Source organism: Triticum aestivum, chromosome 6B (genome assembly GCF_018294505.1).
Source record: "Triticum aestivum cultivar Chinese Spring chromosome 6B, IWGSC CS RefSeq v2.1, whole genome shotgun sequence".
Classification (NCBI taxonomy): domain Eukaryota; kingdom Viridiplantae; phylum Streptophyta; class Magnoliopsida; order Poales; family Poaceae; genus Triticum; species Triticum aestivum.
The window spans coordinates 23848367-23866150 of NC_057810.1; the positions used below are offsets into that span (position 1 = coordinate 23848367).

Below are 17784 nucleotides of genomic sequence, written 5' to 3' on the forward strand. Positions count from 1 at the left end.
CGGTGGATCCATCAAAATTTTTGTTGTGTGAATGTGTCAAAACCGCCCTAACTGTGTATGCATATCTCGGATATATTGAGCACCAATCATTCGGTACCTTCATTTAGTACCTGATCTTTCAGACGTCAACTATTTCATAACTTGTTGGCTCCTCCAGAAAAGGAGACACTAAGAGCAATCTATTCCAACAAGAAGTTTTACAAACTTTCTAAAGAAGCAATGATGTGGAGAACACCTGCTTAAAGCTGGTTGCCCCACCATACTTGCTGCAATTTTCACCACCAATGCATCTCATCACAGATTAAATGGAGCAATTTCCAAATATGCTACTCCCTCCGTTTCAAAATAGAAAGTAACCAGATTTAAGACAATGTAATGCGTGACAAAAAAAATCTTGTAGGTTTGATATCGACAAACAATTGATAATAAATAGACTGGATATAGAAATACACGGTGCCCACGCTTCATTTGTCAACCTCTTGATACGGAAACCATGAAAAATCACATGAAGAAATTCAGGAGGCTTAGATATAGAGTTCAACTTTTTAGCCAATGCAGTTGCTGCCAAACATTGCCACGGCGGGGAGGGAACACGCTAAGGACGAGTAATGCGCTTTTACGTTTGGAAAGCGTAAAAGCTGCCCCCCAAGTGCGCTTTGGTCCGCTCTAGGCTAGGGGAGCATCACCCGCCCCCAAATCAGAAATCGGCGCCTCCATTGGTTCGATCCGCCGCCAGCCCGGGCCAGCCACGACGGTCAGGTTCCGGTCCCGGCGGCAAAGCTCGGCGCCATGGCGATTGGATGCGGTGGGAGTCGGGCGGCGAGCTGCGGTGGTTCTATCGCGTCAGGCGCTTCGGTCGCGGACGCGGCGGCGGTTCCAATGGCGTCGCGTCGCCGCTGCGGTGGTTCCGTTCCGGCGCGGCCGTGGGGGTGGGGTCGCGGCGGTGGCGCAACCACCAAACCAAGAAGGCAGTGTCCGGGCCGGTCGACGTCGCTGCTGTCCGTTTTACCCCAACCCAGCTGCAATTTCGGTCACTCATATCTCTGTACTCGATCCATCCACCAGCTGCACTGTCGGTCACTCATTTCTCTGCATTCAATCCAACAGCTGCAATGTCGGGTCACTCATTGCTGCCGGAGTTGCCGTCGTTTGTACACGATGAGAAATCCAACTTTACCCTCTGTACTAGCGACGTCAAGTGTGAACGTCGGAGACGAAGCAGTGCCGCTCATTACTCCGTCAGCTGCAATGTCACCGTCACTCATTATTCCCCATCAACCCATCACCTGCAGTGTCTGGGCCACTCATTCATTACTAGTAGTACTCTATCAATCCATCATCTGCTCCATTGCACCAGCACCTCTGGCTGGATCTCCATTTTGCTCCACCCGCAAGAGCTAGCATTGCCACCTGCACCTCCTCCAGCAGAGCCAGAGGGACAAGAGAGGCATGGAGGCGACGGCGGTTAGCGTGGGCAAGGCCGTTCTCGACGGCGCGCTCGGCTACGCCAAGTCCAAGGCAGCCGAGGAAATCGCCCTGCAGCTTGGCGTCGAGCGTGATGTGGACTTCATCAAGGACGAGCTGCAGATGATGCAGTCGTTTCTGATGACGGCCGATGAGGAGCAAAGCCAGAACAAGGTGCTCACCACATGGGTGAAACAGGTGGGGATACTGGCCTACAAAGTGGAGGATAGCCTCATGGATTTTGGCCTTCACTCTGAGAAAAAACCATTCTTAGGGTGCATTCCCCGCAATCCAATGGATCGACGCCGCATCGCCAAGGAGGTGAAGGAGCTTAGGGCCAAGGTGGAGGACGTGAGCAACAGGAACCTGCGCTATCGCCTCATCAAGGAGAGCTCAGGCTCCAAGCCTACAGCGGCAGAGGAGCAGGCCAAAATTGCCACTGAAGCAATGTTTGGCATGAACCAAGCAAGGCTTACTGCCTTGGACCGTGGAAAATCATCAGAGGTGAACCTCCAACAGCTGATTACCAGCAACGATGTGGACCTTAGGGTGATCGCCGTGTGGGGCTGTAGTGGTGATCTTGGGAAGACGTCTGCCATCCAGGAGGTTTATGATGACCCGAAGGTATTGGAAACGTTTGGATTCTGTGCTTGGATTAGGTTGATGCATCCTTTCAATCCACAAGAGTTTCTCAGAAGCTTGGTAAGACAATTTTATGAAAATTCACATGATGATGCTGGAAAGGCGGAACAAGAAACAAGTGTCGGGGCTAATGTTCTGGCCAAGATGGAGAAGATGGATCAAAGTGATTTAGTTCGGCTGTTTAATGCGCAGCTGTGTAGCAATAGCTACCTTGTTGTCATTACCGACCTGTCCACAATAGAAGAGTGGCATTGCATTAAGAAGTACTTTCCTGACAACAAGAGACAAAGTAGAATCATCGTTTCCACTCAGCAAGATGAAATTGCATGCTTGTGCACAGAGAAACCGTATCAGATGTCCAAGTTCAGGCAGTTGTCATATGATCAAATTATTTATTTGTTCCACAAGAAGGTAAATATTTTTCTTGCATGGTCTCTGTTATTGATTTGCTTCTTTTTCTTTATGGATGATTGATTCTTATTTTCATTTCACGTCTAATTGCAGACTTCACCGGAACAGATCAGTTTAATAGACAACACCGATAAAGCAATGGTTGCTGCTGTGGAGAAGGAGAAACTGAAGGTGGGACTCTGAAATTCAAATCTTGAGTTCTCTGTCCATGGATTACGTTTGGGTTGTATAAATGTTTCAGCAGTATGTTCTGTTTATCAACACGCACCATGCACACAAATGTTCGCAACCAAGCAGTCTAGCTAGCTAGCTTAAACAACTTTATATGGACGAGCTAATCCTGGTGCTCAAACAAATTTAACAAACTTTAATTTGAGAGAAATAAAACTGAGACATACCTCATAGTCGAATTTACGCTAATTGAAAAGCACATTGTTCTTTAAAGTTGTACTGAGGATACATATGAACTTGGATAATTTGTTGGGTATAATGCTCTCACTAAGTGTGTCAAACATCTGCGTATGAGTGAGCTAATCCTGGTGCTCAAACATATTTAAGAAACTTTGGAGGGAAACAAAGCTGAGACATGTGAGATATGCCTCTTACGTGTGCACTTGAAAATCCTCAACATCTAAAATGACACGCAAGTAGTCTAGATGTGAAAGTGTGGAGATCACAAGTACATAAATTCTCATAGATCTGTTTCTTTGTTCAGGTTATTCATGCATCATGTTCTGCTGCTGAGCCCATTTCTGACTCAAACAAAGTTACTACTAGTGAGAAACACACAGCAGTGCCCGCCGGTGAAATACTGGAGGAAGATCAAAAACCTAACAATGCAGATGGCGACAAAATTTGCAACTCAACTGCTAGAAAGAAGTTCGATCGCAGCAGGACACTGGCACTGGCTGATGAAGTGCTATGTGGGCGAGAAACTGAGAAAACTAATGTCATCAATTTAGTTGGCCAACCAGAAAAGAATCGAGGCTGTAAGGTGGTTTCTGTTTGGGGAATGGGTGGTCTTGGAAAAACCACCCTCGTCCGGAGCATCTACCGAAGCCAAGAGCTTGGTGTCTTGAAGCGTGCTTGGGCCACTGCATTGCGTCCTTTTAACCCTGAGGTACTCCTTAGAGATTTGGCTCTGCAGCTTCAGAATACTATTCAAGAAGAGCCTGCTAGTGCAACGGCAATTGAAGCACGAAAGAAAATGTTAGCCGGGATGAAACTTGAAGATTTGGAGGAGCAGGTAGCTGATGTACTAAAAATAGAAGAGTGCCTTGTTGTTCTTGATGATGTATCGACCACTTTTGAATGGGACTTGGTCAAACATTGTTTGGGCAATGCTAGAAGGATCATAGTCACCACAAGAAAAAAAGATATTGCCAAACATTGTTCAATAGAGGACAAGTACATCTGCCATCTTGATGGTCTGAAAGATGATGCTGCACTTGACCTCTTCATGAAGAAGGTAATTTTATAACTAGTATACTTTCTTCCCTTTCATATAGGTTCTGCTTCACGTTACATTAGTTACATGTGACATTATATTTCTAAGTTAGGCATTTCTTTCAATCTGGATTTAGAAGTATAAAGGATGACATCTTTGCACAAAATGTTTAAACTCTATTAGTTTTGTACATACAAAATGTTAGATCTAGGAAGATGTCCACCATTAGATCTGGACCGGCTTGCTAAATTTTGGGAAGGCGCCATGATGGGCTAGGCATGTTGGGACCTCCACATGGTGGTTGATGATGGGCCGGTGGTGGCCATCAGCTGACATGTTTGTCAATACTATCGGGATTCTGCGGGTGGCATTGCTGTAGATTCGCTGGATGCCAGGGCAGCAACAAGCTTGTTGTCATGCCCATGTGAGCCATGGCTGGCTGCTTGTTGGATCTGTGGGGCATTGTCTAGTTCGCAGGTGCATGGCAGCGCCTACGATGTGTTGGTATTATGGCTTCACGTGACAAGGGAGTGGCTCATTGAGGAAATTGTGCCATGCCGTCCTGTCGATGTGGCACGAACGCCTATTTTTGCTGGTATCTGAGTGCATCGAGGGTTTCTGGACGACAACCATGTTTGGCTAGCATGAGTTGTCTGCATTATGGTTCAATGGTCGGTCAACATCTGGTAGCTCAGAAGTTCGTCGCGATAGATGTAGGGTGGGGCTTTGTGGGGGCAATGCCATAGCTAGTTTGCCAGCCACGGTTGGTGGGTCAACATCTTTATTCTGATTTTTCTTGTGTGCTTGTCTTGGGCCTACCGGAGCTTCCTCCTCCTCATTGTGTGTGTAACACCCTATATGTCCTACTTGGTGGGAGGATACACCTTGGGTGTGGCAGGTGCGCGTTTGTCGATGGTGTGAGGTGGTAATTCACTGTCGTTGTTGGGTAACCGTTTTCTCTCAAGGTTGGATGGCCTAGCTCTGCCCTTCTTGCTATGTTCTCTCTCCCCATGACAGGTTTCGGCTGGTCTATGTTATAGCAAGTGTGTGTGTGGAAGGCATTAATGTCGTTGTTTATTTGGTGGAGTATGTGTTGTAATGAGTGTCTAGTGGTTATCAGCTGCTGTCCTCTGTGTTGGTGTTTGTTTGCAATGGCATAGTCTTACTCTTGTATTTCTTTTTATTAGTGCAACAAGACCAAAGCATTTGTGCTCTCTTGGAAAAAAAAAAGTTACATAAAGAGATTGCAGTTGATTTGAGCAGTTAAAGTACAAATTTTGTGCCCTCAATTTTTTTTCCCACATGCCGCAGAAATGCAACAAAGATTTTTGTTGAGATTGGAGCAATCAACTTCATTCCTTTTTGCCCTGGAAACGATGTTGTATACGTTTTGCCTCCTTGAGTTAGTTGCAGCGTCAAATGTTCTCACCATACTCAAGTAATTGTACTTGTTTGTTTAACGGAAGTTATCAAAGTAGCTAAATTACTTTGTTAGGAGTGATTCTTTTTGTTGCAGGTATTGCTTGGAGTGGGTCTTGTCAGAAAATTAAAATGTCTTCCTTTTGTTGTTATTGTTTGGAGTGAATCTTGTCATGAAAATAAAATTGCCAACCTGACATCAGGTTTGTTATCAGGCTTATTCATACAAATTTCAAGGGCTAAAGTAGCAAAAAAAATGTCCACAAATTTATTTTCCATTTCATGGGCAAAAAGTTGTATTATTAGAATTTTGTGAAGTACATAATTTTTTTCCCAGAACATGTGCTTCACGGTGCATATTTGAATTATAACAGTATTTATGATTACATTGATTAGTGCACACCCATGATACAAGGAAATTCCAATGCTTAGGGAATTTTCCATATGCAGAGAATTTCAGTTTAATATCCCTTCGTAATTCCAACAAAATGTTAAGTCCAAGGAGGAGATACAAGTTTTATCGCAAAGTTACCCTAAGGGTCGGGGCTTTGGCTTCCAGAAGCCACAAGTTGAACCTAAGACAATCAAGTTCATATTATTTCATATTTTTAATTTAGCATCAGTAAATCTTTAATCCAAATAGTTGACTTTGTCAAATCATGTCCGTCGCAGGTATTCAAGGACAATTTTGAAGTAAATTATTTAGCCCCAGCTATGATGGAGCAAGCAAAGCTTATCCTGCAGAAATGTGCTGGACTGCCCCTTGCAATATCGACTATCGGTGGATTCCTTGCCACTAAGCCAAAAACTGCTAATGAATGGAGGAAGATGAGTGATGGCATTAGCATTGAATTGGAGATGAATCCTGAACTTAGGACAATAAGGACAGTTCTTATGAGGAGCTACTATGGTTTGCCATACCATCTCAAGTCTGCTTTCTTATACCTATCCATATTTCAAGAAGATCAGAGAATTAGGTGGGGTCGCTTGATGAGGCGGTGGATTGCAGAGGGTTACTCAAGGGATATGCAGGGCATAACTGCAGCTGGACTCTGTCGGAGGTACTTTGATGAGCTCTTGGATAGGAGTATGATCCTGCCAGGGGAAGGGACAGACCAATACAGTCAGAAAATCAGTTCTTGCCTACTCCATGATATGATCCGTGAAATATGCATCTCAAAGGCTAGGGAGGAAAACCTTTTTTTGACGCTGGAGGAAGGATGTTGTTTGAGTGACACGCAGGGTGCAATACGTCATCTTGTCATTGGCAGCAACTGGAAAAGGGATAAAGATGTGTTGGAGAGCAAGCTAGACTTGTCACACGTACGGTCATTGACCGTGTTTGGAGAGTGGAGATCGTTTTTCATTTCCGACAATATGAGGTTTGTGCGAGTGCTCGACTTAGAAGACACACTGGGGTTTAGAAATCATCATCTTGATCAAATCGGGCAGCTCCGTCACCTCAAGTACCTTTCTCTTCGAGGATGTTGGAGCATTTTATGTCTGCCTAATTCTTTCCGGAATTTGAGGCACCTCGAAACACTGGATGTTAGAGGTACACGCATATCTGAGTTGCCAACAATAATCACTGAGCTTCGGAAGCTACAACACCTTCATGCAGATGATTATGGGGATCGTATTGGTGTTAGGGGAGAGGATGACATAGTTCATAAGTATCACAAGTTTAGAGGTCATCTTTTCTTGAGACCACAAGTTTTAGATGCTGGTTTGAACAGGAATGATATATTCAATCTATACCGCTTCCAGCAGGAGGAGAACCTATATGGCATTATTCTTCCTAAAGGGATTGGTAAATTGAAGACCCTTCATGCACTAGGTGCTGTTGATGTTTCTTGGAGAAATGGAAATGCCATTGTAAAAGAGTTCCGAGAGCTTACTGAGCTACGTAACCTTAAAGTGGGTGGTGTGAGCTGCAGAAACATCAATGAGTTATGGTCTGCCATTGCTGGCTATAGTCAACTTAAATCTCTGTCAGTTCAAATAGGTGGCCCGGACAAGAGGAATGCGTTAGATGGCTGTTTGGGTGAGGGTTTGTTACCATCAAACAGCCTTGAGAGCCTCCATCTGTGGGGTAAGCTTGTCAATGTAACAAAGTGGATCAATACGCTTCAGAATCTCACCAAGTTGGTGCTAAGGCGGAGCAGATTGGAGCAAGATGACGCCATACAAGCCCTTGGATTTCTACCGAATCTTGTAGTTCTACGACTGAGGATGGATTCGTTCGATGGGACACAGCTCCATGTCAAGAGCTCATCTTTCCCGAGTCTCATAGTGCTGGAGTTGCAATGGTTAGACAACCTCCAGTCGGCGCTGTTTGAAAAAGACGCAATGCCTAAGCTCGAGTTGCTACAAATTGGTCAGTGCAAAAATCTGAATGGATTCTCCGGGCTGCCAGCCCTCGGAAGCCTCAAGGAGATTCGGTTGGGTAGTTATGATCTCAGTGAAACATTGAAGGTATCGGTGCAGAGTCGGGTAGCGGAGCATATAAATCACGTCAGAGTGAATATTGTTTGACTAAACTTTGTTTATATGTATGTATATGTAGATTCCATGGGAGACCAAAGATTGGTGCGTGCACTCGCTCTTGTAATGGTTCCTCTAGTACTGTTGCAATATGTATATGTATATGTATGTATATGTAGAGTCACTACTTTGACCGAATAGGCATTTCTTTTGGTTTTGGCTCCTGCTGCAGTAATGGATGATGGCATGTCATTGCTTATGTGGCCTAACTGAAGTATCTCCTCTGCTCTTAATTTCTACTACTAGCCGCTACTGCTGCCTATCCCCATCCCCAATCCTCTGCTTCTACTCTGCTCGTGTTGCTTGATCTGCTCCGGTCTTCCTGCTGCTGTACCAAGGTGTCCCTAGCAACGGTGGTCACTGTGAAGCACCGAAGAATGAGTCCTATTTCTGCATATATGTAAGGCCTGTTCGGCATCCCTCCAACTCCACGCTCTCGCTCCGGGAGTTGGTGGAGTTGAAGGTAAAAAGTAGGGAGCGGGGGAACAGGTGCTCTGCAGATCCTAGAATTTCAGGGAGCAGTGAGTTGCCGAACAGCCCCGTATACACCGATCGAGGAGCAGAGCAGGAGGAGACCATACATACGTATAGGAGAAAGAGCAAACGGTTGGCTGTTCAGAATAGAATCCTACTGATTTGGTATGATGAGGAAAGGACACTGAAACAGACATGTCGACGCAAGGCTTCACTTCACAGTTGAAGTGTTGAAGCACGTTCCATACACCAGGTGGCTGCCTGCCACGGTGTAACAGCTCAGCTTTTGGCATGCCGAAGAATGAATGCCTCAGTGTGTTGAGCCACTGCGTGTGGGCCTTCATGTTGAAAAGTGAAAGCGAATAGATCTGAATTCCCAGCCCCTTGCTCTGTTTTCCTTCCCGACTGAACCTTGAGGAGCTGACAGCCAACAAAAGTCTAAAACATTCAAGTAGAGCAAGCAGCAGACATATCATCATCCTCACAGGCACAGCCCAGAGGTAAGCATTATCACAGCCCAGACATATCATCAACAAAAGTCTAAAACATTCAAGTTCCTTTCTTTTTCTTAACAAGGTAAGCATCATCATAGTACTCCAAACTACAAACAACTCCACAACCAATGACTGAATATCTTGAATGTCATGGCTGCATCTATCTATGTAGTACATGCTCTTACTATCCTTTCCAGTTGCATGTTTAGGAGGAAGAGGATGGACAACGTTCACATGCATGAGTCGCAACGCGTTGAACCTTCAAAAGGTACCAGAGTGCCCCTCATTGCACTATAATTACTCGTAGTCGTAGCGCCATTCATTTATCAAGTGATTTTAAATCAAATTGGTAGATTTTGGTTTTGAATTACTCAATCCTATTCCTAATGGTCGAGTAGAATTGATCCCCAGACACCATAATAGTTAACCCGTGCCTTAATTTCCATTCCATCACATCAATTTGTGCTGGCGAGCCTGTTTTGTACTACGGCTCACATGTTGCATGTTCTGTAGTCTTCTGAATAGTTAACAATGTTTTGCGTCAAGGTCCTTGGTGCATGGAAAAACATCATATATGAACCTCCACCAGCTGATTACCAGCAACTATGTGGATCTTAGAATGATCGCTGTGTTGATCTCCGGAAGACGTCTGCAATCCAGGAGGTTTGATGAGCCAAAGGTATTGAAACGGTTTGGGTTCTGTGCTTAGATTAGGGTTGATGGATCCTTTCAATCTACAAGAGTTCCTCTGGAGCTTCATAAGGTAATTTTTTGGAATCTCCCCTGATGATGTCCAAAAGCTAGAACAAGATACCATAATTAGAAGTGGAGTAGCACTGCATTAATACATTGACTTTTTTGGATTTATTTGGGCAACTCCAAATAAAATACATTACTCATTTGAACATGTTGTGACATCCTTTGCTTTTATTTATTTTAACGCATGAAAATCAGGATGCTACAATTCACAATGCATCCAGGACATAATAATAATAATAATAATAATAATAATAATAATAATAATATGGTACATCTGTAGCCCAATTACAATTTTTGTTAAGACAAGAATAAGAATGAAACTTTCCAATCTGGACAGTATAAAGCGCCCATTATTTAGTGGACTATATGGTGTAGCGTATACTTTACCCTCTCCATCACAGGGGCAAATGATATAGCACTTCAATAGGAAAAGTAGACAACAAAACATTAATGCTAAGAACACAATGGACTAGCGTGGAAGAGTCGCCGATGCCATTAACTCTTGCTCCAAGCTGTAGCAATTTTGGTTCCTTTGAGAAGCTATATTAACACTGTCTGCTATACCACTCGGAGTAGTCAACATTGGAAGAGTGTCTTGGCTTTGTCCACTTAACAAGGGTTGCATGTCTTCATTTCTTACAACAACCTGACATGATCTCAACCTTTTAGATCGCACATACTGTAGTTTCATCTCCACTTCTTTCATTGTAGGTCCCTCTTCACCTCGTAGTTGCAAGCAAGTCTGCGCAAGATTGGCGACATCATTAATCTCTTCATTTGTTGCTTCCTCAAGAACTTGTGTAGCTACTATTTCTGCAAGTGGTTTCTCCCTCATCTCCCACAAGAAGTAGTTGGACAAGTTTTGCGTTAGCCCAGAGTCACTTGTAAAAATAGGCTTCTTCCTGAGCAGCAACTCTACAAGTACTACACCAAAACTATAGACATCACTCTTCTCATTCAACATACCAGTGTGGTAATATTCCGGATCCAAGTATCCAAATGTGCCTTGTATATTTGTAATGACATGAGTTTGGTCAATAGGAACCAACCTTGAAGCGCCAAAATCTGATACCTTTGCAGTGTAATTTCCATCTAAGAGTATGTTAGTGGACTTCACATCACGATGAAATATCGATACTGAAGCAGCTGAGTGGAGGTAATAGAGTGCTCCAGCAGCTTCTGCAGCAATTTTCAAACAATTATCCCAGGACAAGACAAGGCCGCTAGTGGTAGTGGCGTGAAGGATTCCAAATAATGAACCATTAGGGATGAAGTCATACACTAGCAGTGGGACTTCGGTCTCAAGACAACAACCAAAGAGCTTCACGATATTCCGGTGATTTACCTGGGAGAGGACAGCAACCTCATTGATAAACTGGCTTATCTCAACTTGCTCAATGACTTTATATTTCTTTATGGCCACTACCCGTTGGTCGGATAAGATGCCTTTATAAACCATGCCATGCCCTCCACGGCCAACGATACGTGTTGGATCGAAGTTATTGGTTGCCTTCTCTAACTCTGATAGTGAGAAAATCTTAGTGTTGTCACTTGCATTTTCATCTGATGATACCAATTGTTCGAGGAGTAGACCTTGGTTCTGCCGAAAATGCTTTCTTCGTAGTTTCTTCTTGATGCCTTTTTTACATCTACGAACGAACAATATTATAATTGATATGAGAAGTAGAATTCCAAAACCAACGCTGATCCCAATGGCGATACCTGTAATTATTATACTTGTCATCACTGTTCAGGATTTTATGTAGCTCATTATGTCGAATTGGTTGTACCATAGAACTCACCTAGTACCAGATTTTGTTTTTTGGCTGATGTGCACATCTTTATTGTAGTATCATACACTGTATCACTAGGACATTCCGTGCAATAGTGACCTCCTTCAGTGTTATGACAGATCCCATAACATGTGCCTGGTGTCTTGCACTCGTCAACATCTGCAACAATAAGTATATTGTGAGATTAAAATACATAAGTATTGTAATTAAGTTACCCATTAGTGCCTGCACATAATACTAGCATAGGTTATTTTGAGCTTTAGGTAATTTAATCACTAGGGGCACGACAGAAATTATAGAATGAACTCATACATGTTTTTGTGCATAGACAACTTATTTACAGGTTACCATGTGCTTAAAGTAGATATAGAGTTCGAGCTTGAGCACGTTTTTGCACATTTATGCTTGTTCTTTTTGACTTTGAGATTATTTTGAGATATATAAGTATCACTTCTCGAAAAGGTGTGCGAGCACCCATTTATATTATGGTATTTACCTAACAAAGAGACATTGTGCATATTAGTATGATTTAGGAGTGCGTACCGTTGCAGTCATCTGCGATATATGGATTCCCGTCAAAGCCGGCCGAACATTTGCAACGGTAACCGATATATTCTTGTTCGGAGTTGACACTCAAGCATATGCTATTCATGCTGACACATGCATATCCGGACTTATTCTGCTGTGCCTCGTGGCACGTTAAATTGGCTACGGCCCACTGCTGTAGTACCACACCCCCGGAGGCAACATAGAGGCCTGGATCTTGAAATACATGCACCGAAAGGCTCTCTGCTTCATATATGTTGTATTTAACATTCACTAGCCCCCCTGAGATATTTATATACTGTACATAATTGCTGGAGTATTCTGTATCATCGAACCCGTCAAGAAACTGGAGGGTAGACAAAGAAGAATTTGTACAATTGAGCTGAAATGACATCCTTGCAGAACAACCATCCTCTAGGCCAAATGGGAAAGGGACACTGATTTCTCCACACCATCTAGAGCAGTTGGTCTTCCGTTGTATCGGATGGTACCCTGATTTCATAAAAAGGTCAGCACATCTATTTTAATATTACCTCTCAAACAAGAAGAAAATCATACCCAATACAAGAGGGTCACGTTATCAACTCCTAAAGATCCCAACAAATTAATGTCACGACCAACACAGTCAGTTTCTATTCAAGGGAATTATAGCTTTATTAACCAGATAGTACTAGGAAAGAACCGTATGCCAAATGTATATGAGCTAGATCATGCAGCATCAGACTTCCGCATCTCCTTTCCTTGTTGAACCTGTTGGCTTGAAGTTTTACTTGGGGGTGAGTGATAACCAACATTGTCTTGCGAGCCCTCTTGAAGGCGTTGTCTTCGAGCCTTGCGCCCTTTGTTTGGTCACATGTGGCTTGACTGGTGGATTATGGTCCATGGTCATAGGTTTTATGATACTGGTTGATTATGGTCCATGGTCATCGGTTTTATGATAGGACTGCACAGATGCTGCCGTGAAGCAGGTTCAATGTGGATGGCCTTGATTTTCTTCTTTACCGAAAAGGTTTTCGCCCTGCTTTTTATATAAAGCAACAATCATTAAGAGCTCAATGCAAACTCATGCCACCCCAACACACGCACACACCCAAGGCGGATACACCAGTGCTGAGCGCAGCAACACCACCCCTACCACCACAAGAGCTACCGGGGTCCTCAATCATGAACACGCCAACGCGAAGAGATGAATCTACATATGATGACCCGTAAGTTCCAAAGCGATGCCTTCAGGAAGGACACGATGCCAGAGCGCCGCTACCACCCAATCTGACGATCAGGGTTTCCCCTGAAGCAACATGACAGGCAATGAGGACCGCGGCGACGCCTTCAAGAAGGGTAAGAACATTCCCGCAGTCGGCCTGCCCGAAGACAGAATAAATTTTCATCCCGGCCCACACTCATCGCCCCCGACATAGATAAGAATGCCGCACCTCGGCCACCGATCGTCACACCCTGGCGACACACCGCCCAGATGTCCATGGCCACCGAGCAGCACCTGAGCATGAGCTCCACCCACGAGCATCGCGCTCCCACCACCATAGTCGCCGCTCTGGCATCCAAGACTGCCCCACCCACATCAACATGGACCATCGACGAAGTGGCAGGAAAAGCAGGCCCTTTTGGTAAGACTGGCACCCCGCCGGCTGGAGTAGGGCTGGGGAGGCCACTGGCAGCTGCCGGCCACGTCGTAGCTGCCGCGCCATTTCTCGAACAGGGGCCAAGTGAGGCACCCCTGCTGACCACCCGGAGCGCCCCTGCCACCGAGGCCAGCCAAAGGGGAGAAGCACTAACCCGCCATGCTCCACTCGTCGGACGCGCCACCAACAAAAGAGTCTAATGCCCCATGAATCGGAAGGAGGGGGTCAAACTACCGTCACTGCGCCGCCACCCCGACCAGCCGATGGGGCCCCGGTCAGGGTAGCCGCCTGCAACCCAAGCCTCCCGTGGCCGCGCCGACGCGAGGTCAGATCTAGAAGAGCCGATGTGGCTGCCGTCTCGAACCACTAGCCCGCACCACCACCACCTATTGCCGCAACGCCACCACCACCTGTCACGACCACGACAGAGGCGGTCACCACCAGCCCGAGCCACCCACAGGCCACCCCGCCTCGAGCCAGATCTGGCCGCACCGGGCCAAGCCGCCGTTGTCTCAGGCAACGCAGGCGTGCCACCCACCTAGCCGCCAGCCACCGGAAGGCAGAGACGTCAGGCGCCGCAACATCCCGCCGCGCCACCATAGAGCCTGGCCACAGTGCCAAGTTCCAGCCCGGGGTGCCAGCCCGCGCCAGCACGGCCCGAGCAGGAAGACACAAGGGCACCGCCGCCGCCAGCGATGGCAGGGCTTTGCCCGGCCGAGCCCCTTGGCGGCGGCAAGGGAGGGGGGGCGATGGTTAGGGTTGGCCTCCGGGTCACCTCGGAGGAGGCGACATGGAGGGGAGAGTGTTTTTCCTGAACCTGCCTTGAGAACATGATTTTTTTTCTTTCTGTAAGCCGATTTTTTCGGTTTCAATATTTGGCATTGATTGTCATTGATTTTAACAGTAAATAATATGTGGCTGCGTGTATCGATCTATGTAGAGGCCGGAGATTATCCTTTAAAAGAATATATTTTTAGATGAACAAGTAGTTACGTTGGTACTAATGGTTTATGTCCTGATGATAACGGGCAGGCCTCTCCAAGCACTCCCAACCAACATTGTCTTGTGAGCTTTCTTGAAATCAATGCCCATCTCAAAGTGTACATGCTTTTAGTCTGGCCAGACAGACAAAACTCTAAGAGACATCTTTGTAAAATAAGGAGAGATATGTACTATATTTGTATCTTATCATAGATACAACTCTTTCCATAAGGCCCTCGCAAATTTTACTATGCTCCGAATAGTTGAAATATTAGGGTGGGCCTAGGGCCCATCTAACAATTTCAGAGAATCTCTAAGACCCATGTAGGTTATATGACACTAGGTGTGGTGGAAAGTTTAGTCTCATATTGAGTTGGAGAGGAGTTGGTCCTCCTTATAAGGGATTCTCTTTCACATACTGTTAGAGTTTGAGAAGAGAAATGGTTCCCGCGCGCTCCTCCTCCTTCGTCGCCCGCCCGATTACGTCAGATCATGGGCTGTTACCGACTCGGGCATGGGTCCAGCCCACGCGGTCGTGCCTATATATGTGAGGCTTCTGCCAACCCTACCATCACGTGAAACAGATTACATCTGCCTTACGCCCATTGTGGTTCCTCTGGTGCTGCTGCCGCCGGCCTCACTCCCATTGTCATTCCTCTGCTGCTGCCGCTTGTGATCCCATCCCATCCACCGCGTACGCGGTTGACGGGAGAGCAGGTCTTCGAAACCCGGCCTCTTCGGATCCTGTACGGGAGATCTGCCTCATGCCCATTGTCGTTCTTCTGCCGCTGCTGCCACCAGTGATCCCATCCTATCCTCCGCATACACGGTCGACGGGAGAGCAGGCTTTCGAAACCCCGCCTCTCCGGATCCTGTGCGAGAGAGGCGATTAGGTTTTTGGCGAGCGCATCCTATGCGACTGCTTGCCACCGTTCGTCTGCTTCCTCTAAATCGCCCACGTCTACAACGTCTTCATCGTCATCATGTCATCCGACGCCGAGAAAGCTGCCGCCGAGAAGGCTGCCGCTGACCAAAAGGCGGTCGAGGGGGCCGCCGCCAATGCTGTTGCTACGGCCAACTAGCCAACTGGAGGGTATAACACGATTATCTCGCTCCTGTTTATTACTGTTTTAGACGTACTAGTGGTTTGTGTAGATGTTTCTACTCTATGTCTAGTACGCGATAATATGTTCAAGTATCAGTATGTGCTTACTGCTGTTTATGTCATGCTCATGATTTATTCTTGGATTAATTTAATCAAAAAATAGCCTATTTAGTCAGCACCTCTTACCTCCCCTTTTCACATGAGAGGTAAGAGTTTATAATAGATCTGAGTCATTGATTTGATTAAGTAGTGGTCAAATTAACTCTTACCTTCTTACCTCCCATGTAAAAAAAAGGGTAAAAGGGAGCATGTTAAAACTAGTCATAAGACCCTGGGTGAAATCGGAGGTCGCACCATAAAAATGGTAGAATAATCCTACAACTTACTCCCTCCGTTTCTTTTTACTCCGCGTATAAGTTTTGGTCAAAGTCAAACTACACAAAATTTGACCAAATTTATATTAAAAAATATGAACATCTACAATACTTAAACTATATAATATGAAAATACATTTCACGGTGCATCTAAAAATGTTGATTTCATATTGTGAATGTTGATATTTTTTAATATAAAGTTAGTCAAATTAAGCAAAGCTTGACTTTGACCAAACCTTATATGCAGACTAAAAGGAAACGGAGGGAGTACGAAATAAAGGAGCCTAAGATAGCACAAATTTGAAACAAAGCTTGAACTTATATGCTCATGTGTGAACAGTAAAATAAAAAAGTTTTTAAAACGGCAAATTTTAGGATGGGGGGAATATTGTTGAAGAAAATTTGCTGTACATACATATTGTAACAAAAGAAGTACATATTAAGACAAAACTAGGCTCTTGTTTCTTACACTAAAAAACTATGCTTTATATCTCAGTGATTACCTTTGTCACGGGAGCAGCCATTGGTTATGTATGGATTGCCTCGGTAACCACGGTCACAGTAACAAACATAAGTGACGTTAGATGAATCGAATCGCCCACTGCTATGGTTGCTGAGACATGCATAATCTGTGCCAGGTTCATCAACGGCGATCGCCCAGCTAATATACGCTTGATGAGAGGTTACTACATTAATTGTATCCCATATGGAGCTTCGGTTACTCTGCGCTTGGAACTTCCGCTTTCCAATCTTGTGGCGGACAAACTTGATGTCCAAGCCGACACCAAACTCAGAGTAACCTACGGCAGTGCAACATCCTGTACCGTTGCAGTCCTGCCTGGCCATTGTATCTGTGATATCTTCGTCAGGGCATGTAGAACTGCACTGACCCACCATCTTGTTTATGTCGTGCTGGAGCACATACATGTTGAAGTCGCAACCAGTGAAGTTTAGTAATACGCCATCGATACTGAGAGATCTCCCAGGGTTCCAGGAGATGTTGTATGCATCCACCTCAGGTCTCACGGAGACGGATTGGGAAAACGATACATCAATACCTGATGTGTCGCCGGGTCTGATGTCATTGACAACCTCGGTGATGCCGTCGTGCAGGAAGAGTCTGGGCTGCTGTGAGGCACCGTGGGTGTTGTTGCAGATGAGCTCAAAGTCTCGCTGCGGCAGCCGGAAGCAGCCTGCCCCTATGCCGAACGGGTAGTCGAAACTCAGGTTGCCACAGTTCTTCTGGCAGCCGGCCAGGGAGGGAAGAGCACTCCTGTTCCCGGCCTGGCTTCCTTGCACGCCAGCGGATGCTCGCACCATTGCCGTCCATAGCAACAGCAGAGCGAGCAAGCAGAGGAGCCTCGTTTTCATCATCATAGTATCCGAGGGGAAATGGTGTATTGAGGGACGTCTGGCTGATTTAGCTTCCAGCGTTGGCTGTCTTGCATATATATACATGAGCAATATCACTCTGCTAAATGGAATTACACTCTCGTACTTCAATTTTTAAACAGAATTACACGTTACATCGCTGTTGTGGAGAAAAAAAGAAACACCACCAGCACGCCACCATAAATGCATGCAGTATCATTTTCCAAACTTGGTTTTGTAAGGCAGGGAAGGCCTTTGAACTGTTCAGTACCCCCTACCACGGGTTAGAATGTTGTGCCACAAGGTTGGCATTTCTGATG

At 45.4% G+C, this 17784-nt stretch overlaps 2 protein-coding genes across 3 annotated transcripts; one reads left to right on the forward strand and one right to left on the reverse strand.

Annotated features, from left to right (window-relative positions):
- Window positions 1–632: 632 nt before the first annotated feature.
- Window positions 633–8091, forward strand: LOC123135472 (disease resistance protein Pik-2). Of its 2 annotated transcripts, XM_044554553.1 has the most exons (5): window positions 633–2517; window positions 2611–2688; window positions 3233–3985; window positions 6056–7782; window positions 7820–8091. In XM_044554553.1, exons 1-5 carry the CDS (start codon window positions 1450–1452, stop codon window positions 7854–7856), a joined length of 3663 nt encoding a protein of 1220 aa, XP_044410488.1. In that variant the 5' UTR covers window positions 633–1449; the 3' UTR covers window positions 7857–8091. The 2 variants fall into 2 exon arrangements, with proteins under 2 accessions (XP_044410488.1, XP_044410487.1); XM_044554552.1 differs by having other exon boundaries at window positions 6056–8091.
- Window positions 8092–9940: 1849 nt separating this feature from the next.
- Window positions 9941–17496, reverse strand: LOC123135473 (wall-associated receptor kinase 3-like). Its single transcript, XM_044554554.1, has 4 exons — window positions 16597–17496; window positions 11991–12485; window positions 11457–11606; window positions 9941–11376 (listed from the first exon to the last, which is right to left on the reverse strand). Exons 1-4 carry the CDS (start codon window positions 17468–17470, stop codon window positions 10124–10126), a joined length of 2772 nt encoding a protein of 923 aa, XP_044410489.1. The 5' UTR covers window positions 17471–17496; the 3' UTR covers window positions 9941–10123.
- Between the last annotated feature and the right edge of the window lie 288 nt (window positions 17497–17784).

Coding starts and splice junctions, on each gene's coding strand:
- LOC123135472 (XM_044554552.1), top strand. CDS start 1,450: ATGGAGGCGACGGCGGTTAGCGTGGGCAAGGCCGTTCTCGACGGCGCG. Junction 2,689..3,232: donor TGGAGAAGGAGAAACTGAAG/GTGGGACTCTGA, acceptor TTCTTTGTTCAG/GTTATTCATGCATCATGTTC. Junction 3,986..6,055: donor TTGACCTCTTCATGAAGAAG/GTAATTTTATAA, acceptor TGTCCGTCGCAG/GTATTCAAGGACAATTTTGA.
- LOC123135473 (XM_044554554.1), bottom strand. CDS start 17,470: ATGATGATGAAAACGAGGCTCCTCTGCTTGCTCGCTCTGCTGTTGCTA. Junction 12,486..16,596: donor TGGCTGCTCCCGTGACAAAG/GTAATCACTGAG, acceptor TTATGAAATCAG/GGTACCATCCGATACAACGG. Junction 11,377..11,456: donor AAAACAAAATCTGGTACTAG/GTGAGTTCTATG, acceptor TAATAATTACAG/GTATCGCCATTGGGATCAGC.